The sequence below is a fragment of the Equus caballus genome, chromosome 15, assembly GCF_041296265.1.
Source record: "Equus caballus isolate H_3958 breed thoroughbred chromosome 15, TB-T2T, whole genome shotgun sequence".
Classification (NCBI taxonomy): Eukaryota; Metazoa; Chordata; class Mammalia; order Perissodactyla; family Equidae; genus Equus; species Equus caballus.
Genome location: NC_091698.1, coordinates 87,204,395 through 87,229,969, shown reverse-complemented (window position 1 = coordinate 87,229,969; position 25,575 = coordinate 87,204,395). Strand labels below are relative to the sequence as shown.

The window sequence follows — 25,575 nt, the reverse complement described above, 5'->3', positions numbered from 1 at the left end:
ATGTAAACTTTATATGGTAAGTGACTCCATATCCATTAAGACTTTTTAAAAGTTTTAAAATGTATAATTAACATAAATTTTATGTTTAAGGTGCTAAATTTGATGTTTTGACATACACACCTGTGAAAAATCACCACAGTCAAGTTAATGAACACATCCATCACCTCCAAGAGTCTCCTTTTGCTTCACTGAAAAGTCCTCCCTCCCATTCCTCCATACGACCCTCTCCCATCTCCAGGAAAATACTGATATGCTTTCTGTCATTACAGATTAGTTTGCATTTTCTAGAACTTTACATAAATAAAATCTACAATATGTATCTTTTTTCTTGGTCTGGCTTCTTTCATTCAGTCTAATTATTTTGAGATCATCCATGTTGTAGTGAGTTTGAATAGTCCATTCCTTTTTATTTCTAAGTATTATTACATTGTATGGATGTACCACAATTTGTTTATCCATTTACTGATTGATGGACATTTGAGTTGTTTTCAGTTTTTGGCTATTAAAAATAAAGCTGCTGGGGCCGGCCCAGTGGCACAGCGGTTAAGTGTGCACGTTCTGCTTCTCGGCGGCCCGGGGTTCACTTGTTTGCATCCCAGGTGTGGACATGGCACCGCTTGGCAGGAGCCATGCTGTGGTAGGCGTCCCACATATAAGGCGGAGGAAGATGGGCATGGATGTTGGCTTGGGGCCAGCCTTCCTCAGCAAAAAAAAAAGAGAGAGAGAGGAGGATTGGCAGTAGTTAGCTCAGGGCTAATCTTCCTCAAAAAAAATAAATAAATAAATAAAGCTGCTATGAACATTTGCTTTGTATGGACATATGCTGCCGATCCTCTCAAGTAAATACTTAGGAGTGGAATGGCTGACGGTAGGTGTGTGTTTAACTTTTTTATATATATTTTTATATATATTTTTAACAACAGTTTTATCAAGATATAATTCACCACACAATTCTCCCATTTAAAGCATACAACTCAATGGATTTTTGTATATTCAGTTACGCAACCATTACCACAATCAATTACTGAACATTCTCCCTCAAAAAGAAACCCTGTACTCTTTGTATTTAAGAATCCAAGAAATCCTTGAGCAGCCCAAACTCAAAGATTTTCTCCAATGTTTTCTTCCAGAAGTTCTACAGTTTTAGGCTTACATTTGATCTATTTTTAGTTAATTTTTATATATGTTGCAAGGAATATATTGAAATTCGTTTTTGTTCATATGGCTATCCAATTGTTCTAACATCATTTACTGAAAAGAGTATCCTTTCTCCACTGAGTTACCTTTGTACCTTTGTCAAAAAATCAATATATGTGTGTGGGTGTGTGTGTGGGGGTGTGTACTTATTAATCTGTTCCATTGATCTATTTTCCTATCTGGATACTAATACAACACCATCTTGATTATTGTAACTTTTATAAGCCTTAAATTCAGGTAGCGTAAACTCCAACTTTGTTCTTCTTTTTTCCAAAGTTGTTTTGGTTTTAAATCAGCCTGTCAATTTCTACAAAAAAGCTTACTGGGATTTTGACTGCAATTGCCCTGAATCTATAAAACAATTTGAGGAGATCTTCTTACCAATATTGAGTCTTTCAATCCATGAACATAGTATATCTTTCCATTTATTTAGGCTTTCAATTTTTCTCAACAATACTTCGTAATTTTCTATAAGCAGGTCTTGCACATCTTCTGTCAGTTTTATCTCTAAGCATTTTTTTATTTCAACTTCTGAATATTCATTGCTTGTATACAGAAATACAACTGATTTTTGTATATTGATCTTGTATCCTGCAACCTTGCTAAACTCATTTATCAGTTCTAGTAGCTTTTTCATAGATTCTATGGGATTTTCTACATAGACAATCATGTCTCCTGCAAATAAAATCCTACTTCTCCCTTTCCAATCTTGATATCTCTTACTTTGTGGTAAGTCAATCCAGATCCATTACCATTTTTATCCTAGGAGATCCTGTCTCTCTAATTTAAAGCTCTTCAGAGTTCAAACTCCTTAGTGCAGAATTCAAGGCCTCTGAAATTATGGTTTCTTTGCCAAGTTCCAACTTTATCTTCCTAGCTCCATCTCCTAACATTTGTCCCATATTCTAGGCAAACAGTTATGTGACATCCTTTAAGCATACTCACGTCTCAGTGTTTTTGTTCAAGCTATTCTTCCTGCCCAGAATGTTATGTGGTTTAGGGGAAAGAACACAAATTTAGAAGTTAAAAGAGCTATGTTTCAGTTTTAGCCATGGTTGGTTATCCTCTGTAAGATAATAAATATTATCGCAAGTCTCAGTTTGCTCATCTATAAATTTGGGGGGAAATACCTGTCCTAACTTCCACCAGGTTATTTTGAGGATAAAATTGAGAATATTTATAAAAGTGCTTAGTACACTGTAAAGCACTAAACAAACATAAAGCATAATCCTTTGAGGCCTTCCTCCATCCTATCACTGGGGAAAATGTTCCCAATTCTATTTGGTTGTGTTATTGCTTAACCCTCTAAGTTCCCATAGTACTTTGTTTCTCTAAATTGTTAATCTAAACTTATGTTATATTTCATATAGTTATACATATTTCTGTTTTCTTTCTAGATTTTGGTTTCCTTATTCATTTTTATATATCCCAGCAGGCACATGGTTAGAAATTCAACAAACGTTAACTTAAATGGACTAGTCTAAATTAGATAAACAATACACTCAAATCTTAATTAATAACAAATGGATTTATTATCATGGCAACTTCATTTGTGTTTATGGTAAATTATTCTAATTTTAATGTTATAAGTCTGGTTATCTATTATATCATGAATGAGATAATTAGAAAATATCTCAACCAGAGCTGCCGTGGTTAAACTATGCACCTAGATAGTATCATAGCTATGTAACTACCATAAAATGGTGTTCCGAAATAGAACAGAAAGAACCACTGATGCAATCTTATCCTGTAGATCTAGTTTAAGACTAATTTAAATTACCTGAGCCAGAGCAATAAAAATGAAGACAAGAACACAATAAACCCTGAGGAATTATGCAACCTAAAGCAGAATGCCCAGCAATATACCTGATTCAAAAGTTTGGTCTCGAGTCAAGGTCACTGAAAGGTATGAGCACTGGCATTCAAACACTAACTTCCCGCTTTTCCTACAAACTTTTAAAAGCATAATTACTTTAATAGTTTTTCCTAATATTTTCAACCTTATCAACAAGAAAAAGCCCATTCATTTAGTCTTTAGAGTTAAGCCAAGTTTGCTTTGTAAGGGACCAATTTTAATCAATATCATATCTGTCATTTATACTTCTAATTAATGTTTAGTTGTCAATTTACATAGAGAGTTAAACTAAAAATTTTACATAGATTCTCACAGACCTAGGGAAACTATTACTTCAAATGGCATTAAGGGCTAAGAAGGCTAGAAAAACAGGTTGTCATGGAAAACGTTTCCAGGGCTCAGTGGAATTTCTAATCTTTTTCACTTTCAATCAAACCTCCTCTGTCACTCTCATACATTAAGTTGATTAGACCTTGCCTCCTATCTTAGCAAGAATACAGAAGCCCTTGGATCTAACCTCACCTTCTACCTCAGCAAAATTTGTTTATAATCCCATCCATCCTTTCCTACAGCTCTCTAATCACAAAGGAAAAGGTATCTAGTCCTTCCACTACTCTCTCTTCCTGTGCTCTAGATCCCAAGCCCTCCAGCCTTATCAAGAATCTTCCTCATCTCCATCCATGGGTCAGAATGGGGAGGTCTGACGGGGAGGTATGTGGTACCTTCCTAAGTGCTCCATGTACTGTATGTTGACCTGAATGTAGTTTCACAAATATAAATATGTGTGTGTGTACAAATTATTTGAGCTGTACATTTATAGTTATATACTTTACTAAATGTAAATTATACTTTAATTAGAAAAAACAATCTCCCTCTATTAGTGATTTACTCTTTCCAGAATCATTAACCCTTTCCCTCTCTGTGATCTTTTCTATCATTATTTAAGCTTGCTCAAGCAAAAACAAAACTCACTACCCTCAATCCACATTCCTCATTATTTATCATCTTCTCTCCTTTCCCCCTTTAAAAAGCTAAGCTCCATCAAAGAGTTTTATATATTCACCGTCTCCTCCTCCTCCCTTCAATTTGTTCCTCAACTCACTGAAATCTGGCTTCTTCCCCCACCACTCCACCCAACTAATACTGTTCTCCTCAAGGTTAACAACTGTGCTATTACTAATCTAACATATTTTTTTTTAGTCCTTGTTTTATTTCACATGCAGACCACTCTTCTCAACGTTCCCTGACACTAAACTTTCCTGGTTTTTTCCTACATCTAGACATTCCTTTTAAAGATCCCTTTCCTCTAATAATCTTGTCAGTGTCCATGTTTCTCAGGAATTACATCCTCAACCATTTTCTCTCTTACTTTACTACTCCTCTGGATGAGCTCCAACTACACTCATGTCTTCAAGTACCATCATAACAGACTAATGACATCCAAATTGGCGTCCTCACCCTAGATCTCTGCCTGAGATTTCTCTAAATATCTCTGGATATCCAATTGCTGCCTGGAAGTCTGAAACTCATCCAAAACTGAACTCATTGTAATTCCCACTTAAATCTCCTCCTTTTAATCTTACTCTCTTAGTAAATGACACCATCATCAACCAAGTTGTCCAGTGAGGTCTCTGGTAGTAACTCATGACTCTTTATATCAATGATTCAGCAGAGAACACAGCACTCAAGAGACTCAAGCTAACTTTATGTTCCTGTTGTCACTGCCACCACACTGACTCTTTGACCATAGGAGAGCTCTGTTCTAAAGCTAGTAGCAGTCCACACCCTTCCTTTCTCTACCTCTTTAATTGTCTGTCTTTCTCATAAGACTATAAGCTTGTTCCGGGCAGAGACTGTGTCTTGTTCACAACATCCCTAGCTTAACACAGTCAGCCCTCAACAAATATTTTTTAAAAGAATAAATAAAAGATATAGCCAAAAATAAAAGTAGGCTCTTGGCCAAACATGCCCAGAGATGGGCTGCCTCTCTTCTTCTTGGATATTACCTCATCATCACCAACAAAAAGAGGAGGAATGGTGGGGACAGCAGACTGGACTCACGTTGCCTGGAAAGCCAACCTCTCCCTCAGCTCAGGAGCAGCTATGCACTGTCAGTGGTGGCAATGGCAACAGAGGAGATGTGTAGCTGGGGATTATCTTGGGCTTTTAAACAGATGATTCTGGTAAACTCTATCCCAAGTATCACTAAATGTTTGCTACCTAACTGATAAAATACACCAAATTGGTGAAAGTACAGGGAAAAAAGAAAACAGACACTGGCTACATACTCCAGGTAATATGACCTTAATTTTCTAAGATGAAAACTGAAGCAGAGACTAAAATCCAAGTTTGTGTGCTTCTAAAGCTTGTGTTCTTTCCATTGTATGACAGTAGTGTTATCAAATGCTATTCCTTTTATCTTCTCTTATTTGTCCATTTTACATGTTTTGTGATTATACAATAAAGATCTTCTGTTCCAAGGAACAATGCTTGCATCTAGTGAGGGCTGCAGAATCTAACTCCTTTAACTCTTTTAACAGTTGCCAGAAAATAGCCAGTTCCCTCCAATTTCATTGGTAATTTATTAAAATAACAAAATCAGAATCACCTATTAGGACATGAAGCAGTATGGCATAGTGGAAAGAATACTGGATTTGGAAACCAAAAGACATGCAGTTACACCCCACTCTGGCACTGTGCTGCTGGCAGTTACAATATGTGTGAGTCTAAGCTTCCTGACCTAGAATGCAGCAGCAATAATAACCGTCCTATGCAGCTCTGCATGCGTCACACGGGCCAAATGAGGCAATGTTTAAGATAGATTTTTAAAATGGTAAATCACTATATAAAATTATAGTCAATATTACTATTATTATAGAAAGTAATATATTACATTGCATTCAGCTTATTAGTGAGAAAAAAAGACTTTGTTTCCTACCTGTATTATATCTCCAGAATTAAAACTCATCTCATCATGGTTCCTCGCTTCAAAGCGGTATAATGCTCTATAATTCACCAAAGCACTAGCTGGCTCACCTAAAGAGAAGATAATCGTCATTATTTGCTACTTTCATGTACATACATCTTTGCTATGACTCAATAAAGAGTTCTTAAAATCAAAAAGAGAAAATTGAGCATCAAACATTATAATGAAAATCCATTTGATACAAGCTTGTTAAGAACTAAATATCTTTTTTTGTTTTTTAAGATTGGCACCTGAGCTAACATCTGTTGCCAATCTTTTTTTCTTACACCCCAAAGCCCCCCAGTACATAGTTGTATATTCTAGTTGTAGGTCCTTCTGGTTGTGTTATGTGGGATGCCACCTCAGTATGGCTTGATGAGCGGTGCTAGGTCCACGCCCAGGATCCAAGCCGGCGAAACCCTGGGTCACCAAAGCGGAGCATGCGAACTGAACCACTCGGCCATGGGGCCGGCCCCAGGATCTAAACATCTTAAAAATCATAAAAGCAAACAAGGATGTTCATCTTAAGCAAAGTAGGAGGCAATAAAACAAAGAGATGACTTGCAGGGTGTGCTGTGCACACGGATCTAAGGGAAGGGGTGGGAGTGGTGGCAGGCTGAGCTGTGCAAAGTGGAAGGAGACTAAACAGCCAGAGGCTTGGTTTGATCTGTGGTGGTCAGAACACAACAGGGAAGAAAAGCACAAAAAGGGAGCTCACAAATGTGAAGATTAGCAAGGGAACAGAGCTGACTGAAGAAAGATCTATAGATTTATGAGTATGGTTCTAAAGGACAAACAGTAGAAGAATTCACAAATACACTAGCCTTGACAAAATTAAAAATATTTTACTTTGTTCATTTGTAGAATAAATGCTTCAGCTTATAAAATTTTCAACACATTGTATCATTAATAAAGATTCAAAGGTTTATGCATCTAAGAGACATAATAATATTTAAAGTATTTTAGGAATAGACTCTGAGGTGTATCAAAAAACAAAGTACATCTTCTGAGAAGATTTCAATTTGCAAAGACTTAAAATTTTACTGTTGTTTCATGAAAATAAACAGTTTATTACACACTGGTTGAATAAAATATTTTAAACTATTCACTTCAATTATGAAAACCATGTTAAGGTCTGTTCATAGTTAATGATGACCACCTTCATTTCTCCATGTTGTCTTTAGATTTCTAGATTTTAGATTACCCTCAGTCTGTTTCAATAAGCCCACACACCTCTCAAGCAAGTTTAATTTAGAAAGAGGTTTTTTCTGACTCTAAGATCAGCATCTGTTTCAATTTTCTTTTTTTTGCAGCTCACCAGAATCTTTATTTTTCTCTTGTCTCTTTTGTCGCTCTGTCTCAGAAAAATCAAATCTATTCTTTTTATCCTTATCCTTACATTGTTTCTCCTCAGCCTTCCGCTCCTCTTCTTGAACTTTTTCTTGTGTTTTTTCTTCCTGGAGTCGCTTTTGTTTTTCTTCTTCCTCCTTTCTAAGACTTTCTCTCCATAAGTTTTCTTTTCCTTGCTTTGCTTTCCTTTACATGAAAGAAAAAAGTTTGCATAATGTCCTAATTTTTACACAAAATAAAAATATAATAGAAGATTTTGTTTCTGACAAACTGAGGAAATATTATATATATATTTCTCATATATTTATATATAATCTTATATAATTATATATTCATTACATAGCACAGAGATATTAGTAGCAGGTGTGGAGAAACAGTGGGGATCAGGGATGAAGGGGAAAACCAATTAATCCAATTAATCGAGAGGAACCTTGGACAAACAGATGACCTGGGGAGTATGACAGACAATTTCTCACACTTTCAAATTCCTCCCTGCCAGTCAATCTCCCAAACTCAAGAAAAAAGGAGGAAAAAACTGAAACGCAACTATTCAGAAAACAAATCTAAAAACTCTATCTAAATTTCCTTCCCTTCTCTCCAGATTCTTCACAAGGACTGCCTTCTGGCTCTTACTCCCACTATCCTAGCTAACCCCTGTTTGCAGTATTCAGTCATTGTTGTGGAAATAGGAAATGCTTCTGGATGAATATAAAATTAAATTTTGGTAAAGTTACTTAAGTATGAGTTAACGGACAAGAAACTGGTCCAGAGCCAGTAGATGCCTCAGAAGCTGGACAGAGGGCAAAGAGGCCACATCTACAACGTGAAAACCTGATTATTACCAATAGCCTGGGACAAGAAGAGAACATACCTGGGCAAATGGCCAAGAAATCAAGATGCAACACTAGGATCCAGCTCTGGACTGATCCTACATGTGTTTCTGTTCTGATCTCTTCCCTCTACTACAGTAGGATAACGTGTGAGGATGATGAATGAAATGAAAATGTATATTACTAATATGGTCTGTTGGCCTGAAAAGACTTGTGAGCAGTGATGAGGAAATATCAAAATACTTGCATGTGTCAATAGAAACTTCTGACACAGGGACTAACTATGTAGCCACCACACAGATCCCTTGAGCAATGTTAAGTGGCACAAGTTAGGTGGCAAATAAAAGCCTTCTTAATTTGAACTTCACTGTCTCTACTGCTATAGTATTCTGGTATTTCTTGTTAGGGGCCACAAAAGTAGGGGTCTTGGAGTAAAGAGTATTATAGCTACTTGTTTAGCTGTCTGAATCTCCTACTAGAATTGTGAGGAATCTAGGAGCAAGGAGTAACCCAGAGTCTACCTGCATCACAGCCAACAGTGGCCACTCAATAAAAATAAATTGAAAGTGGCCACTGTGAAGGCATTAAGAAAAGAGGCCTGCTGTATGGGGTAATGTGTCTTTCTTGCCTCCCCAGTAACTATTAGCTCTTTCATGGACATTGCTCATCTATACTTCTCCAAGGCAAAGGAGTGTTGGCTTGTCGATACTTGTTAACTAATTATACTAATTTCTGACACTAGAGAACTTGAGAGAAACAAACTGGAAATAGGATCTTACTGACAGAAAAAAATTATGCAGTCTCTAAATCAACGGTTCTATACTTCAGACACCACAACTGTCTTCTCCTTGCTATAAATGGAAGCAATTGATATATCTCAGAGGTACGAAGAGAACTGCATCAACATGGCATTCTACACTCAGTCTTACCACACCATAAAATTAAGTATTTGGTCTTTATGATCTTTCAGGAAACAGTAAAAGATTTACAATGGAGAGATGGAAATAAAGAGTGCTTACTACATCCAAGACATTATAGCTGGCTCTTTAGCTACAGTATTTTACTTAATTCTCAGTTACCTATGAGGTATGCATTAATATTCCTATTATTCAGATGGAGAAACTGAGGTTCAGAAAGGCAAAGTGTCTTAACCAAGGTCACCCAGACAGTAAGTGGTAGACCAAGAATTCTAATCCAAGTCTGACTCCAAAGTCCATATTTTTCACTAATGGAACATAAAAGTGGTTAATGTAAGCTCAGTCCCTAATAGAATAGATTTTCTAAAATTTAGAATCTAATTAGCATCCTAAGATATTTCCCTTAAATTTCCATAGTCATAGTAAAGCTATGGGCAACAAAGTTAGAATTCTAATAGCAATATGGTGTAACAAACTTAGTTATATTACCTTACAGCCTCATCTTCTAGTTTCTTTTTCTGTATTAGCTCTGATCTCTTTCTTTCAATTTCCTTCAACTTGTCACGTTTGATCTTATAAAGTTGTTCAAGGGCTAACTGCTGTGTGTTGTAGCTTTCTCTCAGTTCCTAAGGAGAAAACGAAAATAAGTCAGTATGCCATTGATTTACATATTTTTGTCTTATGTAATAATGTGGCATTTGCATTAAAGACAAAAATCTTAAAGCAAGTTAAACTAAAGTAAAAAGATTAACAGTTTTAAAAAAATCTAGATGATTAAAAAACCCTTAAATACAGTTTTTAAGCCATGTAGCCAGTGAGGACAAATAAATCTTAAAATTATCTAATTTTGTATTTATTCATTTCTAAGGAACACAGAATCTTTCACAAGCCAATTCTTAGATTTGGTACTTCACTTCCAATAAAAAAGTAATCCATCAAAAAATATGCGGAAACAATTTGCTTGTTATAACACCTGAAGAGGAATTTTGTTGAGTCATATTTTTGATAGTTTAATCAATTTACGTATAACTTTTATCTAATAAAAGCTTGAACTAAACATAGAAGCAATTATCAAATAATTTAGTTAAAAACTAAAAGTGGAAAAGATAATGTCTACATAAAACCATGACTAGAATAAGCCAAAATAATGAAAGGTATTCCAAACAGGAATTGAAAATGAACAACTGTTTATTGAGCATCTAGTTCTGTGCGGAGCGCTACAAAGATTCATGGGATCCAATTCAAGGCTGCCTGACTCTCAAACCTACAATCTTTGCCTTCAAAGAGTTCACAATCTCAAAGTAGAGAAAAGTCTGCAAATGTGGGATATAGATAAGTGCCTCAGCAGAAACTTGTGATCATCTGTTCAGCATTGTCTTCCCCTCTTCTTCTAACAGCACCCTTCCTCCTTTTGGAAAACTGATGTGCTCCCTGGCCCTTTGATGAGCCTGTCAAATTCCAACTGTGATCATTTAATCTTGGCCTAACCAATCACAACACCTCACTTCCCTGGCCAGACTGATTGGTCCAAAGGACACGCACACGATCCAAGCTGGGCCAGAATCCTTTCCTGGGGTTCAGACATATTGCAAGAGAGGAGAAAGAAGTCTTTTCTTCTCTAAGCTCATTAAACTGGGATAAGGTAAACTTGGAGCTGCCTCACTACCAAATGAGGCCATCAGGGGTAGGAATGAAGTCAACACAGGAAGGAGAGAAGCAAAGATGAGAGACAGAGGCAGAGAGAGAGAACTACTGGGGACCCAAATCTCCAATTTCCTTCCTGTGTTTAAAATTGCCCCTTCCATTGATTCAGTTAGCAGTCCTAGTACTCTTCCAATAACTCTCTTTAGCTTGACTATTCTGAACTGAGTTTCTTGCACTTGGAATCTACAGAATCCTGAACAAGACAGTAGAAAAAGGCTGGGGTAAAGAAGAGAAAAAAACCCTAAAGTGATCAAAAGAAGGTGGGAATTTAGACAGTATTTGGATAGAATGTTTTGGGGCATCTATTCATACACAATAACAAAACTACAAACCAAAAAACCCAAAATAACTCAAGCTCTATTTCTTTTCAGAAATAAAATATTTTATAGCTGAACCCTTTTAACTTGATTAAAGTGGTAGATGTGATCTGAGTACAGTGTGGTATCCAGAAACTATGTCTAAAATGTCTGAGATCAATGCTTGCAGCTTAAGTCAATAATATAAATACTGCTCTCATAGCAAAATTTCCACAGATCTCAGCTTCTACAGTTCTCTTTGTTCCACCTTTCTCTAAATTCTATTGAAATCAGAATATAGTGGTTACAAACTGTGATGAAGCAGTGTGCTTTAGTGATAAGCACTCTGGGAGCATGGGTCTGGAATAAGAGCCCCAAGGTCTGAATCAGGTTGTCAGTGACTGAGCAACCTTAGGAAAGTTACTTTACAGTGTCCTCATCTGTAGAATGGGATTAATTATAGTGCATGCCTCACAGCATTGTTGTGAGGATTGAATGGGTTAATACAAGTAAACTGCTTACAACAGTGTGGGGCACAAGGTAAGGTCTCAAAATAAATATTAGCTGTTCTTACTGGCTGAAGTCATAAAATGAGGAGAATTATAAGTTTCAAAGGAAAGAGGGGCCACATTAATGTCTGATCCTAACGCAGCTGCAACGTTAGCTCTTCAACTTGTCCTTTTAAAATACTGCTCCGAGTCTTCCTTTATTAGCTCTATTCATCCAGTGTCTGAGTTAATGAGCTTCCTTGTGCTCCCCAGGGCATCCTGTAACTTTCTCTAGCATAGTCAGCATCTTCTAACTGTATGATTGCCTGCTTCGCTGGAGCAAGCTTCTTGACAGCACGACTGTCTTTCATCAAGGTATCCCCACCAAAGAGAGAGCCTGTTACAGCGTATATATTTAATTAGTATTTATTGGATGAATGAAAATGCATTAACAATAGTCTATCCATTTTAATAAGATTTGAAGAGCACCACAAGGCTTGCTCAAAACATTTTCTCTGCCTGATTACAGTGATTGCAGAAATTCTTATCATTAGACTCCTCTGGGTTAAGCCACTGCTTCCAGGAGGTCCTGGTTAAATATATCAGTTAACTGAGAACAGTAAACTAATCAGCAGTTATGAACAGAACTGTCCTTAGTCTTAACAGAACAGATCATCTTTTTCAGGTTAAGGAAGTTCTCTTCTATTCCTAATATGCTAATAAGTTTTTCATTTCTTAATCATGAATGAATGTCAAATTTTATTAAACACCTTTTCTGCATTTAATGAGATGAGCATACTATTTTTCTCCTTTAATCGGCAAATTACAGTAAACTTTTATATGTCAAATCATCTGCATTGCTAACATAAATACAACTTGGTCATAATAGATTATTCTTTTTATAAATTTCTGCATTCAATTTTTTAACACTGTTTATAATTTTTGCTTCTATGTTAAATTGACCTATAATTATCCTTTCTCATACTGTTCTTAACTGATTTTGACATGCTTATGATAATTTCACATGGTAAGTTGGGAATATTCCCTTTTTTTTTATATTTTGAAACAGCTACGTAAGACTGGAATTACTTCTTCCTTCAGTAAAAACTCTTAAGTCTGGATTCTCTTTTAGGGAAGATCTACAGATTTCAAATATTTCATGACTAAAGAGCTACCTAGATATTTATGTTTTCTTAAGTCAGTTTTGGCAAATTGTAATTTGTTCATTTCATCTACGTTTTTACATTTACGTGCAAAAATTTGTCATAATATTCTCTTTTAATGTTTGCACACATTTAGTTATATCTCCTTTTCACTCCTAATTTTCTTTATTTTTACTTTCTTTTTAAAGTCAGCCACGCCAAAGGATTGTTAATTTTATTAATATTTAAAATAGCTGAATTTTGGCTTTCTTGATTCTCTGTATTAAACGTCTGTCTTCTGTTTCATTAATTTCCTTCTACTTTTTTTGCTTTATTATACTAGTCTTTTTCTAGCTCCTTAAGTTGAATACTTGGCTTGTAAATTTTCATCTTTTTTCTCCTAATATATCCGTTAAAGGTCAAATCCTGACTATCTGGGTTGAATTTCTGCTCTCACTTTCTAGCTGTGGGACCTTGGGCAACTTCTCTGTGTCTTAATTTACTCCTATGTGAAATGTGAATAGTAACAGTACCTACATCATAGGGTTAAGGTAAGGATTAAATAAGTTAATATAAATAAAACACTTAGAACAGTGCCAGTCACAGAGAAAGCCTTTAATAAATCCTAGCTATTATATAGTCAAAAATACTGTAATAACTTTGTATGATAACTAGTCTTCTCAGGGTGATCATTTTGCAATGTAAATAATGTCAAATCACTATGTTGAACACCTGAAACTAATACAATGTTGTATGTCAACTATACTTCAAATAAATAAATACATACATAAATAAATCTTAGCTATTATTAGTATATCTTGATTTATGAACTGGAATATAGCTATTGGCTCCTGATATGGAGGATGAGGAACCTGCTCATTCATACTATTCCCCTATCATCTCTTCATTTCCCAATGTTGATATTTACCTCTGGTTAGTCTACTTATTACCTTTATAACTTAAAAATATATTTAATCTACTATTTCATTTTTCACAAACAGTTGACACTTTGCAACTCAATTTCTCTCCAACTTTTTATTTTGAAAATCTCCAAAATTACAGAAAATTTGACTCAGTTGCAGACACTGACACTTTCATCCTTCAATACTTGATCATTATTCTACATAACTACAATGCCAATGCCAGTACCAAACTAAAGAAATTTAACATTGAGATAAGAATATTACTTAATATAGAGCTCTCATTCAAAAATTTCCCCAATAGTGTAAATACTGTCCTTAATGATAGCTTTATTTTGGATCTGTGTTTCAAACAAGGGTCATACACTATATTTCAGTGTCACAGCTCTTTAGTCTCCTTTCATCTAGAAGATGTCTTCCATCTTTTATTAGAGTCACTTTCGTGTGTGTGTGTGTGTGTGTGTGTGTGTGTGTGTGTGAGGAAGATTGTTGCTGAGCTAACATCTGTGCCAATGTTCCTCTATTTTATGTGGGATGCCACCACAGTGTGGCTTGACAAGTGATGCTAGGTCCATGCCCAGGATCCAAACCTACAAACCCCAGGCAGCCAAAGCAGAGCACATGAACTTAACCACTATGCCACTGGGCTGGCCCCGAGATTCACTTTTTTTTTTGGAGTAAGATTAGTCCTGAGCTAACTACTGCCAATCCTCCTCTTTTTGCTGAGGAAGACTGGCCCTGAGCTAACATCCATGCCCATCTTCCTCTACTTTATACATGGGACGCCTACCACAGCACGGCTTTTTGCCAAATGGTGCCAAGTCCGCACCCAGGACCCAAACTGGCAAACCCCGGGCAGCCGAGAAGCGGAATGTGCGAACTTAACCACTGCGCCACCAGGCCAGCCCCAAGATTCACATTTTTAAAGTGTGGGTTAGTCAGTTGTTTTATAGACTAGATCATAATTTGAGTTTGCCTAATTATTTCCTTACACTTAGACTCAGATGAAATATTTTTGGCAAAAGAAGTATAGAAGTGATGTTGTGTCTTTCTCAGAACATCACATCAGGAGACACAAAATGTTGGTTTGTGCCATTTTGATAATGTCAAATTTGACCACTTGGTTAAGGATGGTTTACTTAGTTTTTGGCCTGAATGTACTTCAACATAGCTCAACAAAGCATTCACAAAAATTTTTAAATCCAGCATTTATATTTATCGTTTTCGGTCGGAGGGTTGCTCAAGGTACCTACTCTACCATCCTGATAGAAATGGAAAACGTAACTTGCTGAACTTTAACCAACAAGACTGAAACACTCCTTCAGTGAAAAGAAGTGATCTTATATTCCGATTTTGCTTAAAGAAACATGATGTTCTTTCCAAAGGCAAAGGCTTAAAAGAGATTCAACTGACAAAATACAACTCAACTGAATAATGCAATATAATCAGAACAAAAATTTCTTACCAGTCATAAAAAAAACCCATAGCAGAACACAAATTAGCTCCTCAAATTGAACATCTGTGGTGTAGCACTTTGAAGTGCTTTTACAGATAATACCCACATTTGATCTTGATAACATTCTTGTAAAACAGATATCATCAAGACCATTTGAGGCTCAGAAGATTAAGTGTCTTGCCTGAGGTCATGGAGTTTTGAACTATCTCAATTATGCCATTCAACCTCTTTCACATACCATGGATTCTACACTTACTTTCACTTAAACTAGAGTAAATAGCTAAATTACTAAAATATCTTTCTTAACAAGGAAAAACTTTCAAGATTAAATGATTTAAAGGAGTTTGAAACAAACATATTTCATATCCATTTTAAAATGAGGTGATTGTGAGGCAAGAAACACAAAAGAAGCATTTTGAATACAGCAAAGTGTACAGTGAAGTGGAACTCCGCCCGATCTTTTTGTGTCATCCTCTCACCTGACTATTTCAGACAAGGCTCTGGGGCTATTCATAGGGTTTTCATGGCTAATCTTTTCGGAAGTGGGTGGCCAGGTCCTTCTTTCTAGTCTGTCCTAATCTGGAAGCTCTGCTGAAACCTGTCCAGCATGGGTGACTCTGCTGGTATTTGAAATCCCAGGGGCATAGCTTTCAGCATCACGGCGACATGCAGCTGCCACAGTGTGAGAACCAACCGACAGATGGTGTGATTCCCTGATCAGAAATGAAACTGGGCTGCAGTGGTGAAGGCACTAAATCTTAACCACTAGACCACCACAGCTGGCTTCTAGGCATTTGTACATTGGTAAATCATGGGTGAGAGGCTGAGAAGCTGAGGAGAAGGTGATGGCTATGAAGCTGAGCAAAGCTTCCAACTGTCTTAAGGGGCTGGGGAACAAAAATTGGAATTCAAGGGGAACAGTCTCAGTAAACTTTTGGCTTTTGGTTGTGGATCCCAAGGTCTAGGGGATCACCAAGAAGGAGACTAGCCCAGCTTTGAAACAGCTCAATCAATGCTTGGATTAAGGTGATCTGCCCCACCCTGCCTACCAAAAGCAAAATAAAATTCTCTCTGGAAGAGATAATCTCATTTGGAGTTTCAAATTATCTTTTTAATTTTTTATATAAAAAGTCTGGCATTTAGTAATTACCAGGTATACCAAGAGTCAAAAACATATGGCCAAGAACTAAGAGAAACACATATAATAGAAAGAGATGTATAGATATTGGAGTTATCAGATAAGAACTTAAAGACAAAAGTGATTAATATGTTCAAGAAATCAGATGACAAGATATGGAATTTCAGCAAAGAACTGGAAATTATTGAAAAAATAAAATGAAAACTCTACAGCTGAAAAACATAATGGAAATTGAGAACTCAAGAGATGTGTTTAACATCAGATTAGACAAAGATAAAGAGAGGAATATTAAACTATAAGATAGGTGAAAAGAAAATATCTAGACTGAAGCACAGAGAAATAAAGACTAGAAAACACACAAAAACGTAGAACACAAGAGGCATACTGAACAGAGTAAAAAGGTCTAATATACATGTATTTAGAATCCAAGAAGGAGAAAAGAGAAAGAAATGAGAAGCAATGTTTGATTTGAATGGACAAAAACTTTCCCAAATGACAAATGACATCAAGCTACAGATTCAAAAAAGACCACAAGCCCCAAAGAACACCACATTAGACACACATCATAAAAAAAAAATACTAAAACTAAAGACAAAAAAATGTTTAAAAAGTAGTCAGAGGAAAAAGAGCTATATTATTTTAAAGTTGATATCTAATTTCATAACACAAAAATATGGAAGCCAGAAGAAAATGCAATAACATCTTGAAGGTACTGAAAGAAAACTATCCTAGAATTCTATACCCACTGACAATATTCTTCAAAAATAAAGGTTAAATAAAAGCATTTTCTGAAAAACAAAAACTGAAAGAATTCGTCACTAACAGATCTGTACTAAAGAAAACATACCACACATTTAAGCATATTCTTTAGGCAGAAGAAAAATAATCCCAGATGGAACATAAAGATAAAGGAAAGAACGAGAAGCAACGGAAACCTGGATAAATATACAAGTATATTTATTTATTTTTTCCAGATGTACATCATATTTCGAATTCTGTATACATTACATCATGTTCACCACCCAAACACTAATTATAGTGCATCCCCTCACATGTGAGCCTAATCACCCCTTTTGCCCTCCTCCTCCCTACAAGTATATTTAAATGAACATTGACAATATAAACAATAATAATAATAATGTCTTATGGAGTTTAAAATATATGACATGAACAGCACCAAGACAGGACATGTATGGCGATAAATGGAGTTAAAATATCCTAAGGTCTTTGCATTATCCAGGAAGTAGTAAAATTACTAATTTATATTAGACTTAAATAAATCAAGGATGCATATTGTTATCTCTTGGATACCCACCAACAAAATGTAAAAGAAAGTATAACTATCAAACTAATAGAGGAGGAAAAAACAGATTAAAAAAAAAATACTTGGTCAAAAAGAGGGCAAGGAAGGAGGAAAAAAGGAACACAAAAGGAGTGAGACAAACAGACAACAAAGAGAAAAATGGTAAATTTAAATCCAAATTTGTCAGTAATTACATTAAAAGTAAACAGACTAAATATCCAATTAAAATACAAAGACTAGATTTTAAAGACTCCAACTATATGCTATTTAAAAGATACAACTTAAAGATGCAAACAGGTTAAAAGTAAAAGACATACCATGCTAACTCTAACCAAAAGAAAGTTGGTGTAGTTAAACTAATATCAGAAAGAGTAGACTTTAAAGCAAGAAACATTTCTAGAGGAACATCTCACAATGATAAAAAGGTCCAGCCACCAGGTAGCTACTGCAACTCTAAATTCATATGCATCCAGAAACACAGTCTCAAAATCTATAAAGAAAAACATAACAAACCAAAAGAGGAAAAGACAAATACATAATCAAAGCGGAAGATTTTATCATACCAATCTCTGTAACTGACAGAACAAGCAGATAAGAAAATCAGCAAATCAAATCACTTTGTCTTCACTCTGAAGCAGGGCTTCTTAACAAGAGGACCACAGACCTCCCAAGGATTTTGTTGTTGTTGCTTTAAACAGAATTCAAGAGTCCATGAACTTGGACAGGAACAAAATTAATCTTTACTTTCACTAACCTCTATCTGAAATAAAGCATTTGCTTCAATTCCAAACATAAGCAACAAACCACAGTAATATTAGCTGCACTTGTGACAATTTTCACCAACAGAAATAACAGATATTTTCATATTATATTATAGATAACTTGCTAGGTACGTCATATACATCTTCACTTCAAAATATGGTATTGCTCTGCCTGTCACTGGATCTTGTTATTTAATTTATTAATATAGAAGCACATATATTACTGTATCACAAATTTACTTTTAAAAAATATTTTCTGACTCTTACAATTGATTTTCCTTGTAATTCTACATATTTCATTTTATACATTTAAAAAAATTATTCTGAGAAGGAGTCCAGAGACTTCACCAAACCTGAAGAGACTGGCACAAAGATAGTTAAGAGCCTTTGCTTTATAAACAATATTTATAACCTACGTCTCCCAGCAGCTCTTTAGGCCCACACTTCCTACTATTATACCTCACCCTGGAGCAAAGAAGTTCCCGAGGCAGACCTCAAATTCTCTGAAGGGAGGAAGAGAATATTTCTTTAACGCTTTTATTATGAGTTTGGGAAATGTTTTCTCTAACATCTAGTTCATAGCTCATTCAAGTTTGTACTTACAATCGAAAGGACTAGCGTTCTTGATCCCAAAAGTAGTTGTCCCCTCTATAAATAAAAATCTTACCTTGCCACTAATACAGGTTACCCCAGATCCTTGGGAGTACAGGTTAAGAAGAACCTAACCCACTGGAATAAACCGCAATTCCGGTCTAGACGGATTCGATTTTCCCTCTAAGGAAAAGTATTTCCTTAATCATTATCCAAAGTCAACAGTGGTGACTCTCCAATACACTAAAGGTATTTTGGAGATTCAGGATAATCTCCTCCCTAATAAGAACAATAAAAATATTTGTATAGCATATTAACAGTTCCCAAAACACTTCCAAATATATGCTATCTCATTTAATCATCATAAGACTGCAAAGAAGGCAGAGTAGATATGGTCAGCTTCACTTTGTCAATGAAGAAAGCAAAATTTGGAGGTTAAACGACAAATAGTTACACAACTAGCAAGTGGCACGGATAGAACCAGAACCCATTTCTTCAGATTCCTAGGCCAGTACTTTTTTCATTGTACCTCACTGCTAAAGATAAGATATTATGTGAATTTCCTTAACAGAATAATGGCCTGTCAAATATCTCATCCTACTGGCTTTACTATTTGTCCTAGTGTGACCTGAGCAAAAGAGTAAAAATTATCACTGATCCTGTACATGTCTATTATAGGGTCCAATTAACAATAATTTCCTAACAAACAGTCTTAAATGTTATACTTCTGTTTCACCACAAGTAGCCTAAAGTAGTGATCACTTCAGAATCTCTACTGTCCCAAAGGATGACATAATTAGAACTGTCTGTCCTCCAAGACCATTGGGACCAATTCCATCTCACCTATCAACTGCCCCAGCTTTTCTTGTCATCCCTACCACCTGAATTCTCATCTCTATGATGCTATTTATCCCTTGGTCTGACCCAATCCCCTACCCTTGCTCCCCTCAAACCCCTCCACTGCCCTGGAACTCCCTCTTTGTGGTCAGGAAACTCTCACATTCTCTGAATGGAAATTCCCCTACCTCCTGGGCCTTTTTTGGCTGATGTCTCAGGACACTGCTTTTCCTCTGTTTCTCTCTCAGTTTATTATCACATTTACATCAGGGGCAGAGGATAAGTTTACTATTTTCCATATTCTTCATTGCCATTTCCAGACCATTATTTCTCCCCATTCTTACAAACTCCATGCTTTTCTGAGGCTCATACCATCCAGCACTACCACTTTCTCTTCCTCTTTATTATCATTTATTGGTCACCTCAAAGTCAAACTGTCCTCAATCATTCATCTTCACTATTCTCCAAGTCTTTGAGATCCACATAGATGACTCCATCAAAACTTCAACTCTCAGGTTGATCTCCTCAACAATGATACTTTTTTACTCCAGTTAATCCATCATTTGCATTATTATACCCTGAATCTTGTCATCATCAGAAAGAGAAGTACCAGTGATCAAATACCTCCCTCTTCAAACCTAAGTTATTATCCTTCAAGCTTTTCTTATACTTGGTACATCCATTTCAACAGCTTTCCAATCTCATTGAGACCTCCATTCTGTTGACTCCATTGTTCTCTCCTTTTTCATCAGCACCCGCTTCCTCTCCTCACATCCCTTTATGTCCAGTCCGTATTTCAGAGCCCACTTTTATCATAATTATTGTGTCAAGATCTATAACTCCTTTGTCCCTCCCTCTTTGCCCATGCCTATTAAGACCCCAAACCTGTATGAACCTATGAACCTATTTCATCAGTCTTCTCTGTGCTTACACCCAAGCAGCTGAACTTTGGTGAAGAAAAATCATACAATTAGGTGTGCTGTTTTCAATTTATATACACGACCTCCAACTTCAAATAGGCATTCAACGTTGCTAAGCACACCTACTGTTCTCCTCTACTAAGCCTGCACCCTCCGCCCTCACCAAGAGGTCTATTTCATGCCTACTTTTCTCTCCTGAAACTTCCTAAGCTTCTATTCATTCTCCTCATTACCAGCTCATAATCTTGCCTCATTAATCCAGACTGGAACTCCCTCATCTTTCCATCTCAAAATCAAAAAAACTTCCTGCAATTGCACCCATCTTATTCTAATCTAGTATGCGTTATTCCATCTCCTCAACTACCCAGGAAGACTACTTGTAATGGTCCAACTTGCATCTGATTTTAAGTTTTGAAGCTGTCAATTATCTACTCTCCACCAGCAAATTTAACTACATTCACACCTATCTCATCCCCATATGTATATGTATACCATAACACTGGAAGTACTCTTTTTTATCCAATCCTTCAATCTATGCTCTAGATTATATCTTAATCTGCTTCTCTAGGGACTTTGCTCTATCAATTACCACTACCTTATATATTCAGTCTCAATCTCTCTCCTTTCTCTTCCTCCCTTCTCTCTTTACTGTCTCCTTCAAGTCTTTTTTTTTTTTTTTTTTTTGCATTTAAAAAATAGCCTTTACTTAAAATAAGTTACATAGAGTCAGAAGTATACCTAAAATCTGGGATATATAGTTCTCTGCTGTTTTTTGACTAATTTATTTCTACTTTTTCTCATAAACTCCATATACTAATAACCCTAAATGCTGCATATTTTCTGACTCAGAACATTCAAAAACCATTCATTCAACAAGCATTTATTGCCACCCACTATGTTCTATACACTGTTCCAGGCACTGGGAATTCAGCAATGAAATATATGGCTTAAGCCAGGCAATCATCATTAAGACACTGAAATAATATCGTTAGTTACCTAACCAGCTCAATTTTATCCATTTCCATTATTCTGTCCTAACAGAAACTATCCCTTCCTCACGTAGCCATATGCCTCATGGAAAGCTGATACCATCTCCAAGGGTGGTCCCAATTATTCTTTTTTTTCAGCTTCACTGATGTCTAACTGACAAATAAAAATTGTATATATTTAAGGTGTACAACTTCATGTTTCAATATACGTATACACTATGAAATGATCACCACAATCAAGCTAATTAACATCTATCTATCTATCTCATATAGTTATTATTTTCTTTCTTTTTTTTCCCCTGTGGTAAGAATGTCTACGATCTATCATCTTAGCAAATTTCAAGTATACAATAGAGTATTCTTTACTATAGTAAAGAATCCACGCTATACATTAGATCCCAGAACTTACTCATCTCGCATAACAAAAACTTTGTATTCTTTGTCCTTCAAGTCTTTCTTAAACCAAAAAAAAAGGTTTTCCTTCAATCTCACGATCTCTCTTCACTCCTCTCCTAAAGAGTTGTTCAGTCACTTAACTCAACTCCCATTCATTCCTGATCTGCTGCAATCCAGCTTATGCTGATCATTCAGCTGAAATGGCACTTTTAGAAAGGTCTTCAAAGGCCTCTTTGTTGACCATTAGATGGATATTTTTCAGTACTACGTTAATTGATTGCTCTGTATCACTTTACAAAGATAATTACAGAATGCCTCTTTTCTTGCTTTCTGTGACAATCTCCTGAGCACTCTGACAGTACAGGTCTCATCCCCTTCTAGTTTCCTAAATTGCCTCTGATGAAAGTATCAATAAGCAGTGAAAGGCTAGAAGGCAGGAAGCAGAAGGAAGAAAGTAAAAGAAACAAGAATAATCTGCTGGCCTGTGAAGAATCAAATGCTAACTAAAAGAATCAGACTTATGAGTGTGAGTACAGTTCACAAATCATCATCAAATTTCATTTTATAGATGAAGAATTCTAGGTTTAAATTTCTGTGCAATCAGCAGCAAAAGTTCTAAGACCAGAGAATCTGGCCATTCATGCTCTAACCATAAAGGAAAGGCTGATACCACCTTTCCAATTTGCTCTACCTTTGCTTAGGTAACAAATGAGTTCCACTTATCCTGTTCCTGTCTTCACTGTGTGTATATATGCAACTGTCCTACTGCCATCATTGGAGCACCGAGTAGAATGCACAGTCAAAATCTACTAGGGTCAGCACATTTCTTTTAAACTACATTAAAGAGGAATTCACTGAGTATTTTAAATACTCTGTATGCTGTACACGACAAAACAAACTATTTATTTATACATATGATTTAAACCTTTTTATCTGAAGTGCAAGCCTGTCTAAACATGAGGCCTGGTAACTAGACATTAACTAAAGCTGCCCTACATTATTGGTTCTTTAAGATTTTTCCTTATAACAGTACTATGAAGCAGCCCATATATACATGATATAACCTTGCCTTAGATTTCAGAAAGTATAAGTTTTATTTCAAACAGTGATTTTCAGTGATATAGGTAAATGATTTAATCTCATACTCTTTTAGCTTTCCTTTTAATTGAATCAGTAATCAGCCCATCAGTTAACCCAACGCACAGGGATGTTGAACAGGAACCAGGTAAAATTTCTAAGTATCCTGGGCTCCTCATAAGAAAGGTTACTCCAGGCAACTCTACTGATTTCTGGCATTAGACTCAAACAGGCAGTTAGACAGCAGAAGGATATTCAAGCAAGCAGAAAGAAAAAAGATCTATATTGTATGTTATTTCAAACAAAGATACTCAGATAAATGCAAAGAATAGTCTAGTTTTTTAAAAAAGAAAACAGTAAAGTAACTCAAAGAAAAGGAGCTAGATATTAGAAAATAACCTTAAGTAAGAGGAAGAGGTTGTTGAGACAGCTTAGCAGAGACAAAAGGCACTGAAGAACAGAGTCATCCATATTCCCACACTGTAAGATAAGGCAGATAAAAAGCCAATTAAACTATGTACAGATTTTTTAAAAAAATAATGTAGGGAAGATAACTTGGCTGGCTGGTCTGTCCATCAATGAAAAATTATTTGGTTTTCTTTAAAATTTGTTCTATAGAATACATGCTTGTGTAAAATGTATTATTAACATTATTCACTTCAAATTTCCCCTCCTTAACTGAAGCCACCACAGTCTCTTTTCTTTATCACACTGTTGACTCTATAGTTGGTGTAACATTATTCTAAATAAGTCAGCAAGACAGAAGTCACATGAAGAGACAGATAGCTGCCTGAAAAACTATGTAATACCTGATGCTCTGAAAACTTTATGCTCAGCAAAGAAATAACTGAGACTATTCTCAAATTTGAATGATGTGCCATTAGTCTGGTCTTTAGCTTTTAATATTATCATTCATAAGTATGGCTTCAGTATACAACTAATACTGCACAGAATAAGCCTAAGGTGCATGTTTTGGACATGTGCTCTGCCACTGCAGCAACAAGGAATCATGAACTTACTTCTCATGCAAAGTTCATAGTGCCAGATTATGTTCCGATTTCACTGATTACTGCATCATTTCACAAAGGTTAATTAAATTAAATTGTAACAAAGGAAAAAAGAGATTTAGTGTGTTAAAATAGCCCCTATCACCAGGATTATTTTACATTTTTCATACTTCCCATTTTAGAATTTTGTCTAAGATTATGCTGGCTGAGACCAGTTTTCTAATACTGACAAAGGCAATTATTATTAAAGTGTATAGATGCCATTCAAAACAGTCATGAAAACTGGAAACTATGGTAAATGGTATGGTTAGTTACATGACACAATGTTCATAATATCTACAGAGAACATTAAAAACAATCTTGCAATCCTGGTATAGCTCAAATTATAAATTATGAAAATATACTACATATAACAATAATAGCTTCAGCTATTCATTCTATAAAATCAAAATAAGGAAGGTAGGAAGGTAGATAACTAAAAATGAATATAACAGAAGATAAATACCTTTAGTTGATTGTTAAATGAATCCATTTCAGATAGCTTAGATGCAGTTTCTTTTTCAAGAGCATCTAATTGTTCCTTAAGTCTTTGGCATAATTCTTCCTTTTCTAATGATTTTTTATGAAGTAAACCGATCCCTAAATCTGAAATACAAACATCAGACAGTTTACATTTGGTAGAAATTCCTATGTCATTATCAGTAATTCACATTTACTACCTGGTCAAATGGGTGTAACTAGAAAAAAACAAAGGATGTACGTGCATAACATGGATCAGATGAAGAGAAAAAGACTCCGTGGTCATTTCCTCTTTGTCAGATCATATCATGGGAAGATCCTCATAGGGAAATGTTACAAGAACTGGTTCTGTACTCAAAAGCACCAGGACTTGAAGTAACACTCCACTTTGGGTAAGGCGCTTCACCAATCTGATCCTCAGGCCCTGCCTCTATACAGTGGGCATATCACCCACCTCATTTATGAGGTGAGGGATATAAAGCCGTTAGTCTGGCCCATTGTAAATACTCAAATTAATAGCAGCTACTGTTAAAGCAGCTTTCTATTTATTCTTAGTGCTCCCAAGAAGAGAGGAATATTCATGGCAAGGACTCAATAAATCTAGTAACTGGATTATTGAGTAATATTATTTTAGGAGGTAAGTACAGAGAGGGCTTCATTTTATATGATCTTTTCTTATAAACGTGGGGATGGAGAAACTAGATGGGAATATATAATGCAGATTATACTACAATAAATTAAAATAGCAATCTTACTATCTAAATACATATTTTAAAACTTTATGGCATTTTTAAAAGTACAGAAATCTAGTATAAAATTTAAATAAAATGAGGCATATAGAGTAAAAAGTAAAAAGTTCCCTTCATGTCAACCCCCAGCTTATCTTCTCTTAGGCATTTACATTTAGATATATGCAT

At 35.7% G+C, this 25,575-nt stretch overlaps 1 protein-coding gene across 18 annotated transcripts in view; it reads right to left on the bottom strand.

The window, feature by feature from the left end:
• The window catches only part of ITSN2 (intersectin 2), a 134,455-nt gene that overhangs the window by 50,753 nt on the left and 58,127 nt on the right, over positions 1 to 25,575 (bottom strand). For 9 of the 18 annotated variants that reach the window (XR_011426544.1, XR_011426543.1, XR_011426546.1 and 6 more), the window contains exons 16-20: positions 24,645 to 24,784; positions 23,532 to 23,612; positions 9,604 to 9,740; positions 7,417 to 7,553; positions 5,991 to 6,088 (exon numbers count right to left, since the gene is read on the bottom strand). Coding sequence is in view for 14 of the 18 variants with exons in the window: in XM_070236576.1 (XP_070092677.1) it covers positions 5,991 to 6,088; positions 7,417 to 7,553; positions 9,604 to 9,740; positions 23,532 to 23,612; positions 24,645 to 24,784 (593 nt within the window). In the remaining 4 variants the exon portion in view is untranslated. The remainder of the gene's footprint in view (positions 1 to 5,990; positions 6,089 to 7,416; positions 7,554 to 9,603; positions 9,741 to 23,531; positions 23,613 to 24,644; positions 24,785 to 25,575) is intronic. The other 9 variants (XR_011426545.1, XM_070236579.1, XM_070236586.1 and 6 more) reach the window with 1 other exon arrangement.